Below are 23,128 nucleotides of genomic sequence, written 5' to 3'. Positions count from 1 at the left end.
TAGTTCTTCTTGTGGTAGGGACACGGGAGAGGGGGTGTCCTCATTGTTGCATGTCACCTCCTAAGCACCATGTTTTCACTCAGCCAGAGGTATTGGAGTATCCATTTGCTGAGTTACAAATCCATCTTTAATAAATAAGTGTTGTTTACTAACTAGTATATTTGTTTTACTAAATCACTCCCTTATTTCCTCATTAGATCATTAAATACAGAGTAATTAGCTGTTTTTTTAATTATTATTTCTTTGATAACAAGTACAATCCTGATAATCCTGGTTTTCTCAGGATTTGTTTGTATCTTAAGATACAAACTTAGCAGGCAAGGTATATTATATCTACCTTTACATGAATGAGGAAACTGAAACTTGCGTGACATGTGGAAGGAGGTTAGAAATAAAGTTAGAAATAATTCATGTGCCAAATAAAGAGTGGTCAGGATTACCTCTGACACCTCATGGTTCTGTAAAGTTAATTTGCCTAATAGCTCTAAAATAAGTTATCCGAACTAATTCAGCAAAAATATAGGTTGACTGAAATCCTGGCAGATTAAAGTATTTAGAATAACTTCTTTTCTTCCCTTATCCTCTACCTTTGTATTATGGATGAAAATCTTAAATGTTTCCTATTTACTGAATATGTATTTCCTATTTACAGAAAATATAGAATATAATGTTTACTTGATCACTGTAGTCATCATTTAAGCATCACTTACTTTCCTATGTCAGTGGTGCTTAAGTTTGGCTCTTTTTATGATATTTTAACTCTTTTCTGTATATCAATAATACCACTTTGGATATTCAGACATCTGGACTCATTAAAGAATTAAGTATTTCATTAGCTCTTCAAATGTGGTTAATGGCCACAATAATGGACATGTTAACTGAAAGTTACGTTTCCTTCTCTTTCCGTCAATTTAAAGCATGAAACATTTTTCCTCTTGAATTTTTGCTTTTTTTTTTTTATTAGGTAGAGTTATGGACAGTGAGAGAGAAACAGAGAGAAAGGTCTTCCTTTTGTTGGTTCACTCCCCTAATGGCTGCCATGGCCGGTGATGCGCCGGTCCGAAGCCAGGAGCCAGGTGGTGCTTCCTCCCAGTCTCCCATGCAGTGCAGGGATCCAAGCAATTGGGCCATCCTCCACTGCCCTCCCGGGCCACAGCAGAGAGCTGGACTGGAAGAGGAGCAACCGGGACTAGTACCCGGCGCCCCAACCGGGACTAGAACCCGGGGAGCGGGCGCCGCAGGCAGAGGATTAGCCAAGTGAGCCAAGGTGCCATCCGCGGTTTTTTTTTTTGTTTTTTGTTTTTTTTTTTGACAGGCAGAGTGGACAGTGAGAGAGAGCGATAGAGAGAAAGGTCTTTGCCGTTGGTTCACCCTCCAATGGCCGCTGCAGCCGGCGCACCGCGCTGATCCGAGGCAGGAGCCAGGTGCTTCTCCTGGTCTCCCATGGGGTGCAGGGCCCAAGCACTTGGGCCATCCTCCACTGCACTCCCGGGCCACAGCAGAGAGCTGTCCTGGAAGAGGGGCAACCCCGCTGTTTGTTTTTAAGTGTATTTGATAAAGAGAAGCAACTTCTGAAACTACTTTCTCTACTTAAATTTCTTCCCTAAAAACCACTGTTTATTACTTGCATTATAAAAAAGTAGATTGTAGCTATGTTTATTTTCTCTGGGCATCACTTAGTACTTGCTATAAGCAGGTGTAGAAGTGTGACCGCAATGTGCATATTTTAAGGTACTCTGTTAATCGAACATACTAATATTGAGTGTCAAAGTCAGGCCTACAGTGTCAAGTCATCCTTTCTATTATTCCCCATTTCCCTCTCTGTTTCCCAGTTGAATGCAGCGAGTCGTGGACAGAGGATTTAAAAAAGTTAAATTAATATATTTATGATATATCATTATTACTAAGACATTTCTCAAGCTGATTTATTTTCATTGAAATGGGAAGATTCAAATCAATGTATGAATTGGATTTAATAAAATTGACTTTGTTTTGATTCAGGCTGAACTGGAGGCTTTTGAAAACAGGCTGAAGGGTCGTCGGAAGAAAAACCGGAAAAGAGATGAAGTGACAGTTGAGCTATCATCCTGGCAAAAATATAAATACTATGTCCTTCCAGTGTGTGGAATGGTGTTTGCAGTGTTTGCATGGTACATTGCCCGTGATGTGGATTAAAAAACATTTTGATCTTTTACTATACCTCAGATTGTATTTGTTAAGTTGCTAAATTTAGAATATTAGAAAACATATATTGTAGAACATGCTACTTAGTCACATTCATCTCTGTATTCTCTTCAGTTGTTTGAAGGACAGAATGTTAAGCTTTATCTTGATTAGTATACTAGAAAGACAATATAACAGTTTAAAGTAAAAGCATGACTGAAAATATTTCATAAGGTTTAGCTAAAGGAGGAGTAACATGTTTGTTGTTCATTGTGCTTTCTTGTATTAACTCAGTTATTTTATTTAATAGTTCAAGCCAACATTTTGTGTTTTTTTTTGTAAGATTCAGATGAAACTGAGCCATATACACAGTTAGGGGACTATTTCTTAAAAGTTTTGGTTACTTAGGATACTTGATCATGTAACTTTGTACTTTTTTTTTTAAAAAGTTCTCCAAAAATCTTCTAAAATTGTAACATGAAATTGTATAATTGGATTCCAGAAGTTGGTTTTTTAGTGTGGACTATTTATCAGTCATTGAAATAAATTTCAATGTAGTGTGTTTTTCAGAAAATTAGTTGTTTTCAACAAACACCAGTCTTGGTTCTTCACATGTGGCTATTTCTTGTGTAAGAAGCTTTTGATTGGAATTGGCATGTTTTGTAAAACTCGTATGTATCTTTTAAAAATAATAATAAAATTAAAACTAATATTTATGAGCAATATATGCTGAGCAAGGGCTTATAATCTTTATGTACTTTATTTTCATTTCTCTTGACCACAGTTCTAAATAGTTAGAGATAACCAGTTCTTAATGGAAAACAAACTGATGGAGAAGTATCAATGAGCCACATCTGTTTGATGTAAGGCATTGTAAGGAGTTTTCCTGTTTAATTTTTGTATGTTAATGTTTTCATTAAAAATTTTCATACCAAATTTGTAATCTAGAATATTTATTTTTAAAATATCCAAGAGGTTGTATTTTTGTTAGGCATTTATACCAGTGTATAAAACTGTAATACTTGATGTAGAACACAGTAATTGATAGGTGATAAAATATGATAGGAGTACAGTTAAATATAAAGAAGTTAAAAAAATTTTGCTCAATAATACAAAAAATTATGTTACTTTTTTTAAAGATTTTATTTATTTGAGAGGTAGAGTTACAGACAGACAGAGGGAGAGACAGAGAGGTCTTCCATCAGCTGGTTCACTCCCCAAATGGCCACAATGGCTGGAGCTGAGCCGATCTGAAGCCAGGAGCCAGAAGCTTCTTCTGGGTCTCTCATGCAGGTGCAGGGGCCCAAGCGCTTGGGTCGTCCTCTACTGCTTTCCCAGGTCATAGTAGAGAGCTGGATCGGAAGAGGAGCAGCTGAAACTAGAGCTGGCGCCCATATGGGATGCTGGTGTTGCAGGGGGAGGATTAACCTGCACCACAGTGCCAGTCATGTTACATTCTTTAATTGAATATTAGTGAGTGTGGAATTAGCAGAATTAAAGGGCACCTTTATAGGCTTTAGGTTTTGATTTTTTTTTAAAAAAACCATTCCCTAATATAAAGTTAGTGGGTTAATGTTTCAGGAGCATTAAATCAAAACTGTATTTAACTTATTACCTGTTTTAACAAAAATTAATCTTAGGAGTATGAATGACTAGGTGTTATGTGGAAAGCCATTTCCACGTAATTTACAGTCTTAGTATATATTAAGCAGGCTTGAAGCCTGGTCATGTCTGTTGTTTCTTGGGCTTCTGTTCTTACTAACAAAAATTTTCCAGTTTGTAGGAAGAATTTAGTGAGCAAAGGAAAGAGGTTGTGTAAATGATAAAGTAAATTTTTGTTGTTTTTTATTTCTTTGGCTTGCTCAGAGCTTAATTAATTTGTCCCAAATCACACAGGTATTGCTTCATTGATTCAGCCAACAGAAGTGAATCCTGTACGACAGGAACTTCTAGGTACTGGTGATAATGGTGACCCTCCTCTCAGATTGCCACTAAGGAACAGAAGAGAGCAGGCAGGATATAGACACACGGAAAATGGACATGGATTCATGTGTGACAAGTGGTGTCAAGAATAAGACTGGTGGTATAGAAAGTGTTGGAAGTAGAAGTGAAGCGACACCAGCTAATTTAGATTGGGAAAGGCCTCCAAGATAGGGTTTTCTTCTTGTTGCAGTGGACAGTGTTGGGAGGTTTGAGCGGGGGAGAGATTTTATTTGAGGAAAGACTGAATGGGGCCAGAGGGCAAGTGTAAAAGCTGGGGGAAAGATGAGTAGCTTTGGGCTAGTGGTGGCGTTCCCACACTGGCTGCGCCTGGCTCTAGTTCCCCTGCTTCCCCATCACCCTGCAGAAATGCACAGTGAGCTCAAGTGCAGTGAGGGAAGCAGGACGGCAGGTCAGTGAGTTTGGTCAAAAGGAAGTTACGTTGTGTCTAAATACTTAAAGGGTTTGTACTGATAGAAGTGAAGTAGTTCAAATTGTCTCTTGTTTCCATCTGAGTCAACTGAAGAATGGAAAAAGTTACCTGGTAGCCGCTAAGAATGACAGGTAAAATTAGAAAACATGATCCTGTTAGTTTACTACTTACCTTGTGACATTAACAAAGTTTGCTAGCTTACTGGTTCAGATTGGTAGAATAGGTGTACACACACATTATATGGAAATCTGATGTTTTCCAGTTTAATCACTTTTAGGATTTTCCCAGTACCTAACATTTGTATTTCAGATAATTTCATGATTCACATCTAAATGAAATGCAAACAGTCTCAAATAAATAAGCACAGTTGTTACTGAAATTGCCAGAAGAACTTTATCAAAGCAAAGCATTGAAAACATTAGCTTTTTGTGAAGAAATCTGTAATGCTTGAACTTTATGGCTGTGATGTTTGAAATTTGAAACAGATAAATCTCTGTGGTGGTGTTCAGAGACGGTTTATAAGGAATGTTTAGCTCTTCATACTATTACAAATGCATCTTGAATAATAGCAGAAACAAACTTTATTTAGAAATAGATAATATTTAAGATAAAAGATGGAGAGATTTGTTTTAAAGTACACCTTTTCCTTTCAGAAATATCTTTACCTAGATTCCTTGCACAGTGGATACAGCAGTTGACTTTGTTGACATGCATATAATCTACGTGGTGAATCTTTCCATCTGATCAAATGACTGAAAATTAAGCCAGATTAAGACAGTAGGAATGAAAGATCATCTATGTGAGGCATCTAGCTTGTTACCAATGGTGGTTTTCTGAGCTTCAGGCCTTGGTGTATTTGGGCCTCATCTAGCCTTGTATAGTCAGGATTATTGAGACAGTGTAAAATACTCAGATCTCTAGGATAAAGGATTTGTTGGGTATTGAATCAAGAACATTAGAGGTGCAGCAGGAGCCAATGTTTGTGGGATCAATTAATGAGCAGTAGAGAGAAGGGACTTTAAAGGGGGAGAACTGCAGAAAACCTATGAAGATTTAGGTGGCATGTCCTGTTTTGTTGGCCAGTCCTTGGTTACTGGGAAGTGAGGCACGTGTCTAGGTTACAGAACTAGAGTTGACATAAAGTACTTCTGTCTCTGGTTCTGTGGAATTTGCCCACTTTATTGAGAAACAGTGATTAGACTCTGGGAGCTTCGTGGAGTGAGGAAGAAGCAGAGTGCTGGCCAGTAGCTCCTAGAACACATGTGAATTTGAGGTTGATGGGAGGAGTTGGGAGCCCCGTTGCCCTCTGGAGACTTTGAAGAGAGAAGAGAGACCAGGTATCCACCTGGGAAACTATTTTCCTGTGTTTAGAATGTTGTTTTATGGAGTCAAGTTCAGGTTTATTGTTTGCTGAGCTTTTTTCATGCTACTTTCTCTTTCCAATTCATGTTGGGACATGTCTCTGAAGAATTATCCATGGAGAGCATGAAATTCCACAATCCAGATTCCTTGGGTTAAAACATCCTTACAGAGAGTTGCCCAACCGGGCAAACTCATCAGCTCATCCTCTATCTTAAGACATGTTTTCCTCGGAACACTAAATAGTAGCTTGTGTTGTGTGGTTAGCATGTGAGTTCCGTGAGACCCTGGGGCAGTTTTGTTTACTGCTGTAACCCTGAGGTTGAGGGAACCATGCCTGGTCACGGACTAGATGCTGGTATTAGTTTCCTGGGGCCTTCGTAATAAATACCACATCTAGGGTGGCTTAAAACAGCAGAAATTTGTTCTCTGACAGACAGTTCAAGTGGCCAGAAGTTAAAAGTTAAGGTGCAGAAGGGTTAGATCCCTTTGCAGGCTCAGGGGAAACTGCCTCTCTCCCTGCTCGTGGGCAGCAGGCCTTGGCATTTCTTGTGGATGCCACTCTCCCTTGTCTTCACATCACCTTGTTCGATCTCTTACAAGGATATTTTCTTTGGATTTAGAGGACATCTCATTACAATATGATTTTCTCTTAAATAACTCCATCTACAAAGGGCGCTGTTAGTAAGGAGGGTCACATTCTGAGAGGAGAGAGAGGAGAGAGTGGCCCTAATTTTAGGGAGAATACTAACCCACTACAGTGCTCAGTAAAATTGTGTTGTACAGAGAGAAGAGAATTTATTCATCCAACAGATACTCAGCACTGGGCATTTTCATCCTTGTGTTCTAATTGTGCTACAGAAGGTACAGTTAAGGAAGCCAGTCTGTGGTTCTACCACGTCCTGATTGTGAGGTCTCAGACCACTTCCGTAAGCTCAGTCTCCTCTGTGAAAGAAATAATGAGTACCTAATAGGCTTTAGTTATTATTATGCATATGCAAATACTTTAAAGTGCTTTACATATTTTTCAGTATCCGTAATGTTCCATGAGATGGGTTGCCTATTTTTCTTATTTTATGTTTGAGGAAACGAGGTTTGTTCCAAGAATTAAAAACAGATACCATGTATGTCACTTTGTGGAGTGCTTGGTACCTAATGCTTCGATACTCTTGGCTGAAATATAGAGGAATGTGATATAATCTTTCACTTGAAGACTTCTCTTACAAATTGATCCACGAATCATAAGGAGAAAAAAACAACTTGTGAACTGAGGTATCTCACCTTTTGCTCATTGATCCCTGTCATTGAGGGAACACTTTTGGTGGGAGGACTAAGCAGGTGCTAGCCAAAGGGCACTTGGGCAGACTGCAGTATGGGCGCTGAGGTGTGCCAGAGTGCTAAAAGTAAAATTCCTTTGAAATTTCTCAGGGGCCAGTTCTTATTACCTTCTACCCAATGACCACTATGGTGTATTGGGATGGGAGATTGATGTCCCAAAAATATGAGATACAATGACTACCTGAGTTAACTTTCATCATACACTGAGTAGTTCAGTGAGCTAGAATACCAGAGTACTTCAGAAAGTTCATGGAAGGGTGGGCATGTGGTGCAGTAGTTAAGAGGCTGTCTCAGATGCCTGCATCCTGTAATCTCAGTACCTGGGCTGCAGTCCTGGCTCTGCTTCCAGTTTCAGCTTCCTGCTGCTTCCTGCCAGCGTGCTCCCTGGAAGGTATCTGGTGATGGCTCAAGAAATCGGAGCCCTGTCACTTATGTGGGAGACCTGGGTTGAGTTCAAAGCTCTTGGCTTTGGCCTGGCTCGGTCCTAGCTATTCCCAGCATTTGGGGCGTGAACCGCATGGATGGGAGATTGCTCTGTCTCTGCCTTTCAAATAAGTAAAGTTAATAAAAACCAAAAAGTTCATAGAAAATGAAATTAAAAGATAATTTCATTTTGGCTCAGAAGATTTTGAAATTCATGCGTAGTTTTTTCATAAAACACATTTTTCATGGATTTTTTGGAAGACCCTTCACATGCATGTATTTCTAATTTTTTTGTACTGAAATCTTTTAATTCTATTTTCCATGAACTTTTTGAATATTTGGGAAGCTGTGGGTATGTTTTCTACTCTGAAGCAAAATAAACTCTGCCCCTTTCTGCTAAGGTACATTTCCAGTGTGCCTATTTCTTGCCATTCTTCAACATTTTTATTCTGAAGGCTTTGCATCTGTATGTCTTGTCTAGAAATGCTGCATTCTAACTCCATGAAACCATCTTCCCATTATTTGCAAGTATTTCTTGCCCTTTGCATATCTGTATCTTTGTTTAAGCATATTTATTCCATTAGACTGAAAGCTCTGTGAGGGCAGGAATTCTGTGTATTTAGTTCATCTGGCAGCTGGCAAACCCTAGATGAGTTGAATATTCCTTCAACTAAGACAAGCCTTGGGGTAGCATATTTTTAGCCATTCTTGGAATGCTGGCTGCTTCTCTAAAGTAACTCTTGTTCTCAAGTTGCCTTCATTTGTAGTACTAAGCATTGGTTTGGTCTGTAATATAGTATGTGACCAAGGTGTTAGTAAAATCATCCTTTCCAAGGGTATATTCACTACCTCTAAGTTAATTTGTCTATGAATCTCTTTAAGGTTTGTGTGTTTTTTTATTTTAAGTTATCTGACTAGTTGGTTATAGGCTTGAAGTGCTAGACAAAAATTTCAAAAGGCCAGAAGTGTTCCTTTTTGTAAAACTAAACTAGTTTAAGAAACTAGGTGGTTAACTTTAAAATAAGTTGAACTGCAAATGTGAGGTTTTTTTTTAAAAAAAGGAATAATCCAAGTAGCTCATTAAACATTATTGTGAACATAGTAAGTATGTGCCTTCTAATATTTCTATGATTTCTTACATTATAAAAGTGTTATAAAGAATATAAAAATAGACATTTAACTTGTAGAGCCGATGTGGACGACAGTATGAAGGTATCTCAGAAATCTGAAAATAGATCCACCCTATGACCCAGCCATCCCATTCCTGGTAATTTACCCAAACCAAATGAAATCAGCATATGAAAGTTATCTGTACCCCCATGTTTATTGCAGCTCCATTCACAATAGCTAAGATTATGGAATCAATCCAGATGTCCATCACTGATGAGTAAAGAAAATGCTATATATTTACACTGTGGAGTACTATTCAGTTGTAAAAAAAGGAATGAAATCCTGTTTTTTGCAACAAAGTGAATGTTTAGTGAAATGAGCCAGTCCCAAAAAGATATGTTTTCCCTGATCTGTGGTAACTAATAGAGTACCAAAAAAAATGTTATGTATATGAGCGAAATTGATATTTTGAGATTTGATGACTGTTTACAGCCTTTGTCTCTACTGTTGAAGAATAGTGTTTTGCCAGCGCCAAGGCTCAACAGGCTAATCCTCCGCCTGTGGCGCCGGCACCCCAGGTTCTAGTCCCAGTCGGGGCGCCGGATTCTGTCCCGGTCGCTCCTCTTCCAGGCCAGCTCTCTGCTGTGGCCCGGGAGTGCAGTGGAGGATGGCCCAGGTCCTTGGGCCCTGCACCCGCATGGGAGACCAGGAGAAGCACCTGGCTCCTGCCTTTGGATCAGCGCGGTGCGCCGGCCGCAGCAGCCATTGGAGGGTGAACCAACGGTAAACGAAGACCTTTCTCTCCATCTCTCTCTCTCACTGTCCACTCTGCAAAAAAAAAAAAAAAAAAAAAAAAAAAAAAAAAGTGTTTTTTCTTATTATTTGTTGAATTATTTTCTTAGTGTAGGGTTAATCTTACGAATATAAAATAAACTGAAAAATCAAGAAAGGAAGGAGGGGTGAGATGGGAGCATGGGTGAGAGGGAGGGCAGGGTGGGAAGTATCACTATGCTCCTGAATCCGTATATATGAAATACATGACATTCGTTCACCTTAAAGTAAAAAACACAAGTTGTTATAAAAACATGAAAATAGATATTTACCCTCATTTTTATATCATTAACCATATGCAAAGTACTTTTCTGAAGTATTCATTCTGGTGCACTTGGTAATGAAATGGTTGGGTTTTCTTTCTAACAGGAGAGTTTAAGGAATGCGTATTTTATACCATCAGGGCAATCTGTGTTCTAGAGCGGAGGAACACAGTATAGTAATGGAGACTGATGGGTCTCAAATCCACCGGTTGAGCTCCTTTAATTTCACAGTAGCACCTCCACCAGAGGGCAGAAAGTAGAAGGGAAATAAGAAGCAGAAATGCCGGACTCCAGAAAGCCCATAGAAAACTTGATGACTGAATCCAATCCGATGTTATGGACTCCCAGAAAGCCCACTCCATGAGTACTCCATGTTCAGGGTCAAGCTGAGACATGAACTCCTCGCTCAGGATTCCCAGGCTGCACCCCTGAGGTGTGATAAGGCAGTATTTTAGGAAGAAGAACACAATTCTGAAATGGCACTGCCTCCAGGAATCCCCACTCAGCTACTTGCTACCCAAATAATCACAGGCTGGTTACTTCAATGCCCTGAATCTGTGTTCTCAATACAATAATAGCACCTACCTCACAGTGGCTGGCAGAACTTAAAGAGGAAATTTACATCATGTGTCCACTGGCACAAAGCCGACCACATCCCAAGAGTTTCATGTGTGTGAATTATGATAGTTTGTCAGGTACTGGATTCCAAATCTGAAGTTAGAGTAACATGGAATCAGTGTTTCAGTCTTTTTCCTGGGCAAATGCACTGTGTTCTACCTTGCATCTCATCTCAGAAATAAAATACAGATTTTGTCCCTCAATTTCCTACTTTTTACAATTTTTGTTCCCAGCAATAGTATTCAAGGAACAGGTGCCTGATCCGTATTTTGTGGACTATGTACACGACCTTCTGTAAGTAATGGAGATGGATTCATTCAATAGCACCTTGAGTGATTCCAGAGATCTCCATGAGCATCTGAAGTTGGAAGCAAACATCATTTCTAAGAAAGAGTCTTTTCCTCTGTCTCTTCTTGCCAAACATTTGATAGTCATCTTGGGCTTCAGATGGGGAAGTAATCGGCAGGGGTGTGAATACCTTCAGCCCCCTCCCTGCTGCTGCGGTAGGAAAAGTGGCTGCTGGCGAGAATTCCCCCGCCCCCTTAGGTGCAGCCTGTGGATCTGTGGATCGTGTGAGCAGGAAATCCCACACCAGCTTTATGGAAGCAGGTGGGCCTTCTCCCCTGTCCCTGCGGCCCCAGCGAAGACTCAGACAGACAGACACGCAAAAGCAGACTAACCTGCCCTAGCCCTCTAACGGGGAGGCAAGTCCCATTTGCCCAGTGCAAATATCGCTCGCCCTTGACACCTTTAATCTTGTGAGAGAGAAACTTCGTCTCTAATTGTGAGTGCCTGCAGTTATTTGGATTTTTGTTTGGCTCTGCTCTGGCTCAAAGAAAACGGTCTAAGATGTGACAGAGACAAGTAACTGTTTTGCTCCCAACCACTGTTCCACAGCCCGAACGGAATCCTGTCCTTTTGCTGCTGCGGTTGTGGAGTGTAAGTATTTTTTGGCGGGGGGGGGGGGGGGGGGCAGCAGCCCCTTAGCTCTCCCTCTGCCCCAGAGGGGGAGCGTCTATGACTGCAGAGAGGTGGGGATGTGGAAGATCTGTCATCAGGCTTTCTTCTGGGTACGACCCAGAGGCGCGAGGGAAGGGAGGGAGTGGTCCGCGGGTGGGATCTGTGGAGCACACAAAATATGGGGCTCCCGTGCCTCCAAGTTCAACTTGTCCCTTCCTGAGTGAAGAGACGGGCATCCGTGGTGCCTCTCCCAGCGACACGGAGAGGAGAGAACGCACCCCGGAGGAGAGTGGACGCTGGGGCCAGCGAGCCATGCTCTCCACCAGGCAGCCCCCCGCCCCCGCTCGGGCACAGCGCCCCCGCCCAGCCGCCGCCCCGAAGCCGGTAGGTCCACGACTCGCGCTCCTCCCGCAGCAGCCAGGTTGGGTGGCCTCCTAGGGGATCCAGGGTCAAACCCTCCTCCCCAGGGTGCCACCTCCCTCCTGGACGTCGGTGAGCGCCGGCGGCCTTCGCAGTCCCACGCGGAGCGCCCTGCAAACTGTCCCTGGACCCACGCCGTCCCCGCCTCGGGTCTCCCAGCGTCCGGGACCCTCCCAGGCAGGGTCATGGGCAGGGTTTCCTTCAGCGTTCGAGTCGGTTCGGTGCGGAGAGCCCGCTGTACTTGTCAAGGGCGATGCCACCTCTCGTGCAGAGTGCCTCTCCCGCCGGGTGCCGTCCACGCGCCGAGCGGAGCGGGCTGCGCGCGGGCGCCCTCGGGGGCTGCAGACGCAGCCGTCGGAACCGGCCCCCCGGGGATCCTCGGCTTCCTCTCCGCGCCAGCGGCGCACGCGGCCGGCAGCTGGAAGGAGCCCGCCGGCGCCTCGACCGCCCCAGACGTAAGCCTCCGTCCCCAGCCGCGCGCCGGGGTCTCGCTCCCTCCCACAGCCGGGACTGGCGCTCGGGTCCCCGCTGGCGTCCGCCGGGCGTCCGCGCACCAGCGCGCCGGCAGACTGCGAGCAAACTTTCCCTGGGGCGCACACTCGCCTAGGTACGCCGGGCTCCGCCCGCCGGGGGGCGCAGGCTCTCCGCCACCAGGGTCTGGCGGGCTCCCGGCCAGTCCTTAAGGGAAGGGCACCTTGGACGCTCCCCACCGGCCTGAGCGCCTGCCAGCCGAGTCTCGTTTGCGGCCGCTCCTCTCCTTCGGCGTCATTCAGGGTGTGGAATGCGCTCGCTGCCGCGGGGGACCCAGCCGAGCCGAGCCGGGACCGGTGACGGCGCGGTGCCGGCAGAGCCCGGGACAGGGTGGGTGGCGGGCGGCAGGGAGGCGGCGTCCCCTCGGCTTCCGCCGGGACTCAGGTCCCCGCTGCCAGCGCCTCCCGCTCGGGCCGGTGGATGGCGGTGTAGGCGCTTTTTGCCCGGCTTCGCGTTCCGGGACGGAGCCCCGGGCGCGCTGAGCTGCGGCAGGCGGGGCAGGGACGCGGTTCCAGCCGTTGGCCGAGCCGAGCCCTCCTCCCGCAGGGAACTTCTGGGGACGGCGCGGTCAGCCTCCTTCTGGGGACAGGACTTAGTGACGGTGCACACTTTTTCTGTTGTTATTAGTCTCCGCAGAGGGCTGCTGGGCAGCCAGCGGAAACAGGGAAGTTAGGATTCGCTGGCGCTGATGGTCCAAGGACAAAGTCTGGCAGACAGTTTTGCAGTTAAAGGTGCATTAAAATATTAATTTCGGCGTCGCCGCAAGAGAACGAGAAGGGACGATGCATGTTTTTTTGTCGCAGTCACGCCGACGCCACCATTCACCAGCTTGCTTCTATTCTTAGGTGCCTGGTAGATTTGCCGGGTGAGGTCAAAAAATCAGCCCCCGGCCCCGGTTCCTGGGGCTTGAAAGGTGAGACTGGATGGCTGCCTAGAGCTGCGTGAGAGCTGGGCTGAGCCGTCAGGATTTGCACAGGATCCTGTCCAGGACACCAAGAGTTCCACTAGGATGAGCTATTTTTAGAGTTATTCTGGGGTGGAGTCCCACAACCCTCAAAACCCCAAGAAGCTGTGAAGAGGGGGGTCTTGCTAGAAAGTCCCGTGCAGGATTGATGGCAGTAGCAACCGTGAGAGCCTAAATTAACCTTCAGGTAGGTTAAAGAGACAAATCGAGATTTGCTTTATGAACCCTGTGCGGTGTACGTCCGGGGATAGTGGGACTTTCTGAGAAGATGCCAAGGTTGCATCGGAAACCCTCGTGGTAACGCTCCAAAGATCTCCAGAGCGAGGGCGTGGAAGGCGGCGGCGGCGGCGGCGGCGGCAGCCAGCGGCAGCTCCCTGGTGGGCGGCCACCTTTCCCACGCGGGCTTCCTCTGGATTCGCCCGCGCTCTCGCCCTGCCAGCCCCTCGGCTGCCGTTTTGCATTGTTGGGGGACGTTAGGGGTGAAGCTGAGCAGCCAGCCCGGTGTCTCCGGAGGGTTAGCATAGCCGCCCTCTGACACTTGCATCCGCAGATGTCCCTGACACTTGTCTTCAGATGTCTGTGCTGCTGATGAAGTGCCTGCTCCTCAGCCTGCCTGCCTCCAGCCTCCTGCCGTGCAAAGACGTGCTCGTGTGCACGCCCCCACCCCACCCCACGCTTTTGCTCTTGGGCCCTGGGACTGTTCAGAGGAAATGAAGAACTATCAAGAGTAAACGGGGCCGACACCGCGGCTCACTAGGCTAATCCTCCGCCTGTGGCGCAGGCACCGCGGGTTCTAGTCCCGGTCGGGGCGCCAGATTCTGTCCCGGTTGCTCCTCTTCCAGTCCAGCTCTCTGCTGTGGCCCGGGAGTGCAGTGGAGGATGGCCCAAGTGCTTGGGCCCTGCACCCCATGGGAGACCAGGATAAGTACCTGGCTCCTGCCTTCGGATCAGTGCGGTGCGCTGGCCGCAGCGGCCATTGGAGGGTGAACCAACGGAAAAGGAAGACCTTTCTCTCTGTCTCTCTCTCTCTCACTGTCCACTCTGCCTGTCAAAAAAAGAAAAAAAAAAAGTAAAAGGTACCATAGCATACTGTGAAGACTGAGGCAATACGTTCTAGAAGTAGTGCAGGTCATAGTTGTGCATTGTATGAGTGCCTCTAACCTTTAAAAAAAAAAACACCCTACTTTTCCAAGGTGTTGAAATATGCAACACTCTACCTATTTAATATATACAGTTTGTCGCTTTGGAGATAAGTACACAGCATGAAGCCATCACCACAATCAATATTTCATAGCCTCCAAAAGTTTGCTTCTGCCATCTTTATTATTTTGCCATGAGAACGATGAACAAAAGATCTGCCTCCTTGGAGAAATGTTGAGTTTGCAATACAGCATTGTTAATGTAGGCACGATGTTACAAGTAGACCTTTATTTATCTTGTGTAGCTGCAGCTTTATGCCCTTTGTCTAATACTTCTCCATCCCCCTCCCCCAGGCACCCACTAATCTGCTCTGGGTCCATGAGTTTGATGACTTTAGATACCTCATATGGGTGGGATCTGTATTTGTCTTTCTGTGTCTGGTTTATATCTCTGGGCATCCACATTGTCACAGGCAGGATTTTTTTTTTTTTTTTAAGGCTCACTAGTGTCCTGTTGTATGTGTGTGCCACATTTTCTTTATCCATTCATCCATGATGGACATCTACGCTGCTTCCATGTCTGCAAAGACCATGAGAATGTGGGTGTCTTTTCAGTGTCCTGCTTTTGATGTCTTTGCATGCACACCCAGAAATGAGATGCTGTATCATATGGTTGCTCTGTTGTTTTTGAGGAACCTGCCATACTGTTTTCCATAATAGCTACATCAATCTATGTTCCCACTGATGTTACACAACGTTTACTCTTCTCCATATAAAGTTCCAGTATCATTCTTTTGCATGTACATATCCATTGTTTCAGTGCCATCTGTTGAAGAGACTGTCTTTTCCCCCATTGCATGGTGCTGGCATCCTTGTCAAAGCTCATGTGACCATGTATGTGTGGGTTTGTACCTTGGCTGTCCATTCTACTCCATTAATACATATGTCTGTTTTCATGCAAGTGTCATGCAGTTTTGATTAGCATAACTTTGTAATATATTTTGAAATCAGAAAGTATGCTGTCTCTAGCATTATTCCTCTTGCTCAAAGTTGTTTTGACTGTTTGGTTTCTAAATTGTTTTTCCTTGAGGAGCGGCCAGTTGCATCTCAGATCCCACATGTAGTCTTTTAGGCCGTTTCCGTAGGCAGCTTTGTGTGATTCCAGTGCTGTTCTATGCAATAGAGTGGCTGCTAGCCACATGTGGTTAGATGTAAATTAATCAAAATGAGGTAAAATTTAAATCTTGGTCTCACAGGCTTTAATTACATGCGGCTGTGGCCACCATATTGCATAGTTCCAGTGGAAGATCCCCCCCACTGCAGAATGCTCTCTGGGCCAGTTCCAGAGATTTCTTCGGCTTCCTGATTTAATGAGCGTCTAGGAGGGGGGTTTTCCTGTCCAGCAGCTTCCTTTGCTTGTTTCTCTCTTAAGAAGTGGTTTTGAGTAGCAGAACATTTTCTGTCTCATTGAGGCCTTTTACTCTATTGTAGCATTTGTTGAATGGCAAAAGGACCAGATTTATTTATAAACCTGCCAATGAGGGTGTGTTGGTCACAAAAATCCCTTCAAGTTCTCCCCTGCAGCCAGAATGATTTTTGTTTATGTGTTGTTTTCTTCACTTCTCGATGAGCTTTAGGGCTGATGGTTTTCTTGGTTTTAGAGCAGAAACTCTGACCAGAGAGAGGCTCTTCTTTCCCTGAATATGCTCCTACACATTGTGCCCCTCCCCCCCCCTTTTTTTTTTGACAGGCAGAGTGGATAGTGGGAGAGAGAGACAGAGAGAAAGGTCTTCCTCTTTGCCAGTTGGTTCACCCTCCAATGGCCGCCACGGCCGGCACACTGCGGCCGGTGCACCGCGCTGAGCTGATGGCAGGAGCCAGGTACTTATCCTGGTCTCCCATGGGGTGCAGGGCCCAAGTACTTGGGCCATCCTCCACTGCACTCCCTGGCCACAGCAGAGAGCTGGCCTGGAAGAGGGGCAACCGGGACAGAATCCGGTACCCCGACCGGGACTAGAACCCGGTGTGCCAGCGCCGCAAGGCGGAGGATTAGCCTAGTGAGCCGCGGCGCCGGCCCCCTCCCTTTTTTTTTTAAACAAGAATTATAGCTAGAATACTAAGTTTTATGTTTGGAGCAAAATCCACTCAGCATATTTAATATCTGGCAGGCTACATATATTTTTTAAAAGATTTATTTATTTATTTGAAAGGCAGAGTTACAGAAAAAGTTTGGGAGAGGTAAAGAGGAATCTTTCATCTTCTGGTTCATTCCAAATGGCCACAACAGCTGGAGCTGGGCCTATCTGAAGCCAGGAGCCAGGAGCTTCTTCTGTGGGTGCAGGAGTCCAACTACTTGGGCCATCTGCTGCCACTTTCCCAGGCACATTAGCAGAGAGTGGGATCAGAAGTGGAGCAGTAGCCCCATGGGATCTCTCACTGCAGGTGGCGGCTTAACCCATTATGCCACAGTGCCAGCCCCAGGCTGTATATTTTAGTTTTTTATTTTATCTGTTTTCTCACTCTTCATACTCCAGAATGGAAGCCCAGAGAGGCAGAGATTTTTCACTGTTTCTGTTTATTGCTGCGTGTGTGCCTGCTCCATAGTTTGTACCTAGTCACCATTCAAAAGACAATGACTGGCTCTACAGGCCTATATTTGGAGCTGGCTAAGATAGATGCTACATTAGGTGCCTAGGGCTGCTGTAACAAATGACCAAAGTAGGGGAGAGGGACTTCAAACAACAAGGCTTGATTTGCTCACAGTTTTGGAGGCTACAAGTTCAAAATCAAGGTGTCGGCAAGGCTTGGCGGCTTTTGAAGGTTCTGAGGAGCTTCTGGTGGCCACCCGCCATCCTTGGCGTTCTTCGGCTTGTGGGAGCCATATTGTTCCCATCGCCTCCATCGTGAGAGGGTCTCCTTCCTGGGTGTCTGCGTATTCTCTACTCTTAGTAAAGGGCACCAGTCCTACTGGATTTAGGGCTCACTCTAATCTAATGCGACCTCATCCTATTAATTATAAATGCAAAGACCCTGCTAAAGTCATATTTTTTTAATAGGTAGAGTTAGACAGTGAGAGAGAGAGACAGAGAGAAAGGTCTTCCTTTGCCGTTGGTTCACCTCCCAGGTGGCTGCTGTGCCCAGCGCGCTGCAGCCGTTGGGCTGCGCCAATCCGAAGCCAGGAGCCAGGTGCTTCTCCTGGTCTCCCATGGGGTGCAGGGCCCAAGCACCTGGGCCATCCTCCACTGCACTCCCGGGCCACAGCAGAGAGCTGGACTGAAAGAGGAGCAACCGGGACAGAACCGGTGCCCCGACCGGGACTAGAACCTGGGATGCCGGCACCGCAGGCGGAGGATTAGCCTAGTGAGCCGCGGCGCCGGCCATGACTTTCTCTTACAAGGCTTCAACTATGTAGCCTGGACATAAACAGGACCGGATGCATCCATTTATTCAGCAACCATTTATGAGCCAGACACGGTGCTAGACCCTTGGGGATACATCGGTGAACAAAACAAAGGTCCGCGCCCCTGTGGAGCTGAATTTCTAGCTGAGCAATAAACCCTACCCCAGGGGCACAGTGTGAGTCCTGCTGCTCAGTGCCCTGGAGAGAGAGCACAGACTGAGGGAAGGGACTCTGCTGTTAGCCTTGGAGCCCCGGTGCACTGATGTGTGGTCCTGTGTTTAAACATCAGCACCTTTCTGCCCGCTACCCGCTAACCTCAAACCAGTGACTTAATCTGAGACTCAACTGATGAGCGTGTTCCAGCTCTGGGAAAAACTGACCACGTGGGATTTATTGACAGAGGCTATGTTGGCACTGCCTAAGGATTTCCCAGAATTACTTGATGGTGCCTGATTTTCACCTCTGTGCCTGATTCAGACACAAGGAAGCAAGATGTTGCTCCACTATACCCGGCTTTGGAAACCGAAGCTACACTGTTTTACTTCTTCTTTCTCTGTGACCCTTTCAAGCAATTTTGTCCCAGTCAAGCAAAATCAGAAATGGGAGTTTGATACTAAGTGGATACTACCAGGCTGTGGGATTGGTTTCCTCATGTGTACAATGTCCTGGTTGGGCTGTTCAGCTCTGTAATCTGAGACTTTAATGTGGCCACAGAAAATGAGCAGGACGTGGTACCACTTCCCTGCATTCTGTCCCCGGTGCCCTGCTGACATTCAAGGGGCTGGCATGGTTTTCTGTCCTGCCCCCTGCTGCACTGTGACTTTCCCACGCACTACTCCAGCCCTGACCCCACCTGGATGTTGAGCAATTCATCTCAGTTCTAACACTGTCTACATGGACTTCGTGTCTGATCCCTTGCATTCAAGGGCTCTGCACCATGAGACTGCCCCCACTTCAGATACCAGTTGCAAGCCCTAGGCCACGCTGACTTCTGATGGACAGGCTACAAATCAGGGGTCCACGGCCACCTCCTCAGGTGCAGTAATATGCTGAGAAGGTCACAGAACTCAGGAAGATTCATGTATTGTTTTAGGATGCAATTGTGCAGCCAGATGAAGAGGTAGAAGGGTCTGGAAGAGTCCTGAGTGGGGGTGCTTCTGTCCCTGTGGAGTTGGGGTCAGTGTCTCCTGGCACGTGGACGTGTTCACCAATCCGGAAACTCTCCCAACACCATCGTTCACACATTTGAGTGGAGGTTTCATCACATAGGCATGACTGATGACCAATTCAGTCTTGGGCTCCTCCCTTCTCTCCAGGGGTTGGAGAATGGAGCTGCAAGTTACAGTCTTTTAATCAAGGCTTGGTTTTCCTGAAGCTAGCAAAGGACCCATCAAGAATGACCTTAGGGGCTGGCACCGTGACGTAGTGGGTTAAGCCTCTGCCTGCATCCCATTTCAGCACCGGTTCGAGTCCCGGCTACTCCAGTTCTCATCCAGCTCTCTGCTATGGCCTGGGAAAGCAGTAGAAGATGGCCCAAGTGTTTGGGCCCCTGAATCCATGTGGGAGACCTGGAAAAAACTCCTGATTCCTGGTTTCAGATCAGTCCAGCTCTGGCTGTTGTGGCCATTTGGGGGAGTGAACTAGCAGATGGAAAACCTTTCTCTGTATCTCCCTCTTTCTGTAACTCTGCCTCTCAAATAAAGAAAGAATTTTTTTTAAGATTTATTTATTTGAAAGGTAGAGATACAGTGAGGCAGAGGCAGAGCAGAAGGAGAGATAGAGAGAGAAAGGTCTTCCATAGGCTGCTTCACTCCCCAAATGGCCACAACAGCTGGAGCTGAGCCGATCCAAACCTGGAGCCAGGAGCCTCTTCCAGGTCTCCTATATGAGTGCAGGGACATAAGGACCTAGACCGCTTTCTGCTGCTTTCCCAGGTGCACCAGCAGGGAGCTGGACCAGAAGTAGAGCTGCTGGGATGGGCACTGGCATGGCAGGTGGTAGCTTTACCAGCTATGCCACAGCACCAGCCCCAGAAAGAAATCTTTTTTTTTTTTTTAAAATGATCTCATCAGAATAAATGGTGCTCTTATCTCTCCTATCACACAGGAAATTCTAAGAGATTTAGGAGCAAAGATGAAATATGTATTTTTTATGATGCCATAGGAGTGCTGCCTATGTGGGGAATCCTACTTGATCTTACTAGCTGCTTCCCTCTTCAGGAATGTCTGCGAATCGTTGTTATAGTGATCTCCTGCCAAAGTACAAACTTGCTTATTCAATCCAGATGAAGACCTAACATTAGAGAAGGCAGTTTAAACTTCGTTGCCCTGGTCTTCTGGGCGTGTCTACTCTGGCTGTGGGTCAGAAGGGAGCATTTTCCCTAGCACGCTCTTCGTGGTGTGGAAGGAATGGGGGGAGGGATGTTCACTGGTGATGAGAGCCTCTACCTACTGGGCCACGAGTGAGTCAGGGCCAGGTGCACTTGTTGGTGCCGCTGAGGATGACTTTGACATAGGAGAAAATTCCCTTTCTCCGATACGCGGGTAGGAAATATGCCCCTGAGCAAAGAAATAAGAAACATCACAAAAATGTGTGAGGAATAGCAAAGCAGCAGGATTTTCAGGTGAAGCTGGAGAATCCTAGGACCTCTGAGATTTAGGAAGATTGGAAATAAAACAACGGAGGGTGTAGACTGAGCCTGATTAAGTCTTTCCACCCAAGCCAGGAAGTTGGCCTGGCTGCAGAGGCACGCAGACCTGAGCTGAGTCTGCTCTTCACTTACTGGATGGACTGGGTGCCCCTAGGGCAAGACAGTTCCCTCGGACTCAGTTTCCTTGTCTGAAGAGTGGGAACAATACCTCCCCCCCAGGGCCGTGGTGAGGACTTGGTGAAATAAAGCTTTATAAGAACACAGGTTGCTAGATAAGTGTGTTTCTCTGTTGTTGCTGTTATCTAGTGGAGAATTTAGTGATGCCTGCCCCTAATATCCCTCCTGATTTGAAATCTGAATTCCGAGTGGTTACCTGCTGTCCCCAGAGAAGACTGAAAGAAGAAATGTTCTCAAAGTCTGGGCCCCCTTCTGAGCATGACTAAGACAAAATAAAACAATTGAAAGTTACTGTCACACTGCAGTAGCAGCACCATTCAGTAGAAATATGTCAGTCGCATATGTAATTTAATACTTCCCAGCCGGCACTGCGGCTCACTAGGCTAATCCTCCGCCTTGCGGCGCCGGCACACCGGGTTCTAGTCCCGGTCGGGGCACCGGATTCTGTCCCGGTAGCCCCTCTTCCAGGCCAGCTCTCTGCTGTGGCCCAGGAGTGCAGTGGAGGATGGCCCAAATACTTGGGCCCTGCACCCCATGAGAGACCAGGATAAGCACCTGGCTCCTGCCTTTGGAGTAGCGTGGTACGGCGGCCATTGGAGGGTGAACCAACAGCAAAAGGAAGACCTTTCTTTCTGTCTCTCTCTCTCACTGTCCACTCTGCCTGTCAAAAATTTAAAAAAAAAAAAAAAAAAAGGAATGCAGGCAGCCGCTGTGAGCTGGGAGAGAGAGATGGTCTCCTCGGGTTCTCAGAAGGAAGTAGCCCTGCTGATATCTTGAATTTAGCCATGGAAACTTATTTTGCCCTTTTGGGAGAGAGTTAAGTGTAGGCTGTCTGAAACTATGCAGTCTGTGGCGATTGGTTATAGCGATAATAGGAAACCAATAAATACAGTATTTACATAGCAACAGCAAAGATCATTTGGGGTAGGTGCACTGTTAGCTACTTGAGTATCCTAATTCCAGTTGGCTTCATGTCGGCTTGGCTGAGCATCTATGTTTATGGTCAACTCCAGTGCTCTCTCCATTAGTGCTACCTCCCTCCATTAGTGCTGGGCTCCCTTTCTTTCTGAGTTAATTGCCGTCTTCGATAGCCATCTCCATTGCTGTGGTGTCACTGCCTTCAAGAGTGAACAAGGGAAAGGTGTTTCATACAGGCCGGGTGTGTGTACAGCAGAAAGACAATGTTGTATTAATAAAAAATGCTGTCATGTGTGTTGGGTAGGGTTAGAGCATTACACCTGTCTCCGTGAGTGTTAGAGGTTCTCCAAGCTGCTGGGCGTGGGCGTCACCTGGGAGGCTGCTTACAGATCACTGAGCCTTGGGGTCAGAGTTCCTAAGTTAGTAGGCCTGGGATGACCAGGAGAACTGGGATTTCTAACAAGTCCCAGGTGATGCTGACGGGGCAGGTAGGTGGGTGTGGGAGTGATCCTCACAAGACCGGCTGCTGGGGGGGACTGCAGGCCTCGTCTGCCTGGGCACACTTGGCTGAGAAAGACTTCCAGACTGAGCCTCCCTCCAGGCCCGGGGGGTGGGGGGCGGGGGTCCCTCTCCAGCCCTGAGCTCAGCAGCAGGTGCTTGGGAGCTTCAGAGCCTGCCGCTCCTCTTGCCTGGCTTTGTTTTGCCTCTTCAGCTCTGAGGGCTAAAGGAGCTGACAGTCCTGAGCTCCCGAGTTTCAGCTAAAAATACCTTATCCGCCACAAGCTAGCCGAATTCTAGGTTTTCCCAGCTGGAGTGAATCCCTTGGGCCTGGGATTGCCCCCAGAAGAAAATACCTGGTTAAAAATAGCCCAGGGGAGGCCCTTCAAAGCCTTGACACCCAGCTGCTCCCTTGGGGTAACGAGGACCGACAGCAGGACTGGTGGCTCTGCCCAGTGTCGTTTGTGGGAAGGCAGGCCGTGGAGGCAAGCATCAGCCCACAGAGGGGGAAGGCAGGCCGTGGAGACCAGTGTCAGCAGGTAGGAGGCCAATTCCTTCTACCTGGCCTTGGCAGTCAAGTTCTGGATTTGGTCACTATGGTGCTACACCTGGCCCACGATGACTTCTATTCTGCCTCTCATAGAACAATAAAACTGAATTTCTCCGCCTGTTTGAAACTTAGACTATAAAGCCTTCTTAAGGTGTCTTGGTAAGAATATCCAGGAAGTTCTCAACAAGTATGAAATACCTCTTCGCAGAAAAGTGATTTTTTTTAACAGAAATGTTCTTTGCAAGTTTATTTGTAATAGCTAAGAGTTCGAAACAACCCAAATACCCATCTATTGCAGATGAGTGCTAAACAACCCAAGTATGTCCTTTTTTTTTTTAGATTATTCATCTTTTTTTTTAAAAGTGATTTCTTATCACTAATAGACATAAAGGAAGTTCATGGG

The 23,128-nt window shown here is 46.3% G+C and overlaps 2 protein-coding genes across 8 annotated transcripts in view; both read left to right on the top strand.

The window, feature by feature from the left end:
- The window catches only part of NFXL1 (nuclear transcription factor, X-box binding like 1), a 55,784-nt gene extending 52,685 nt beyond the window's left edge, over window positions 1-3,099 (top strand). For both annotated transcript variants that reach the window (XM_008248592.4, XM_051842509.2), the window contains exon 23: window positions 2,002-3,099. In XM_008248592.4, coding sequence (XP_008246814.1) covers window positions 2,002-2,175 — 174 coding nt within the window. In that variant the 3' untranslated portion in view covers window positions 2,176-3,099. The remainder of the gene's footprint in view (window positions 1-2,001) is intronic.
- Window positions 3,100-11,324: 8,225 nt separating this feature from the next.
- CORIN (corin, serine peptidase) overlaps window positions 11,325-23,128 on the top strand; it is a 322,793-nt gene continuing 310,989 nt past the window's right edge. For 2 of the 6 annotated variants that reach the window (XM_070068193.1, XM_008248573.4), the window contains exon 1: window positions 11,500-11,862. In XM_070068193.1, coding sequence (XP_069924294.1) covers window positions 11,536-11,862 — 327 coding nt within the window. In that variant the 5' untranslated portion in view covers window positions 11,500-11,535. Of the gene's footprint in view, window positions 11,458-11,499; window positions 11,863-11,950; window positions 12,354-13,513; window positions 13,581-23,128 lie in introns of those variants that run through there. The other 4 variants (XM_008248589.4, XM_002709419.5, XM_008248581.4 and 1 more) reach the window with 4 other exon arrangements.

Source organism: Oryctolagus cuniculus, chromosome 2 (assembly GCF_964237555.1).
Source record: "Oryctolagus cuniculus chromosome 2, mOryCun1.1, whole genome shotgun sequence".
Taxonomy (NCBI): domain Eukaryota; kingdom Metazoa; phylum Chordata; class Mammalia; order Lagomorpha; family Leporidae; genus Oryctolagus; species Oryctolagus cuniculus.
Note: the sequence above shows the minus strand (reverse complement) of the source record. Positions and strands in the feature narration are given on the sequence as shown.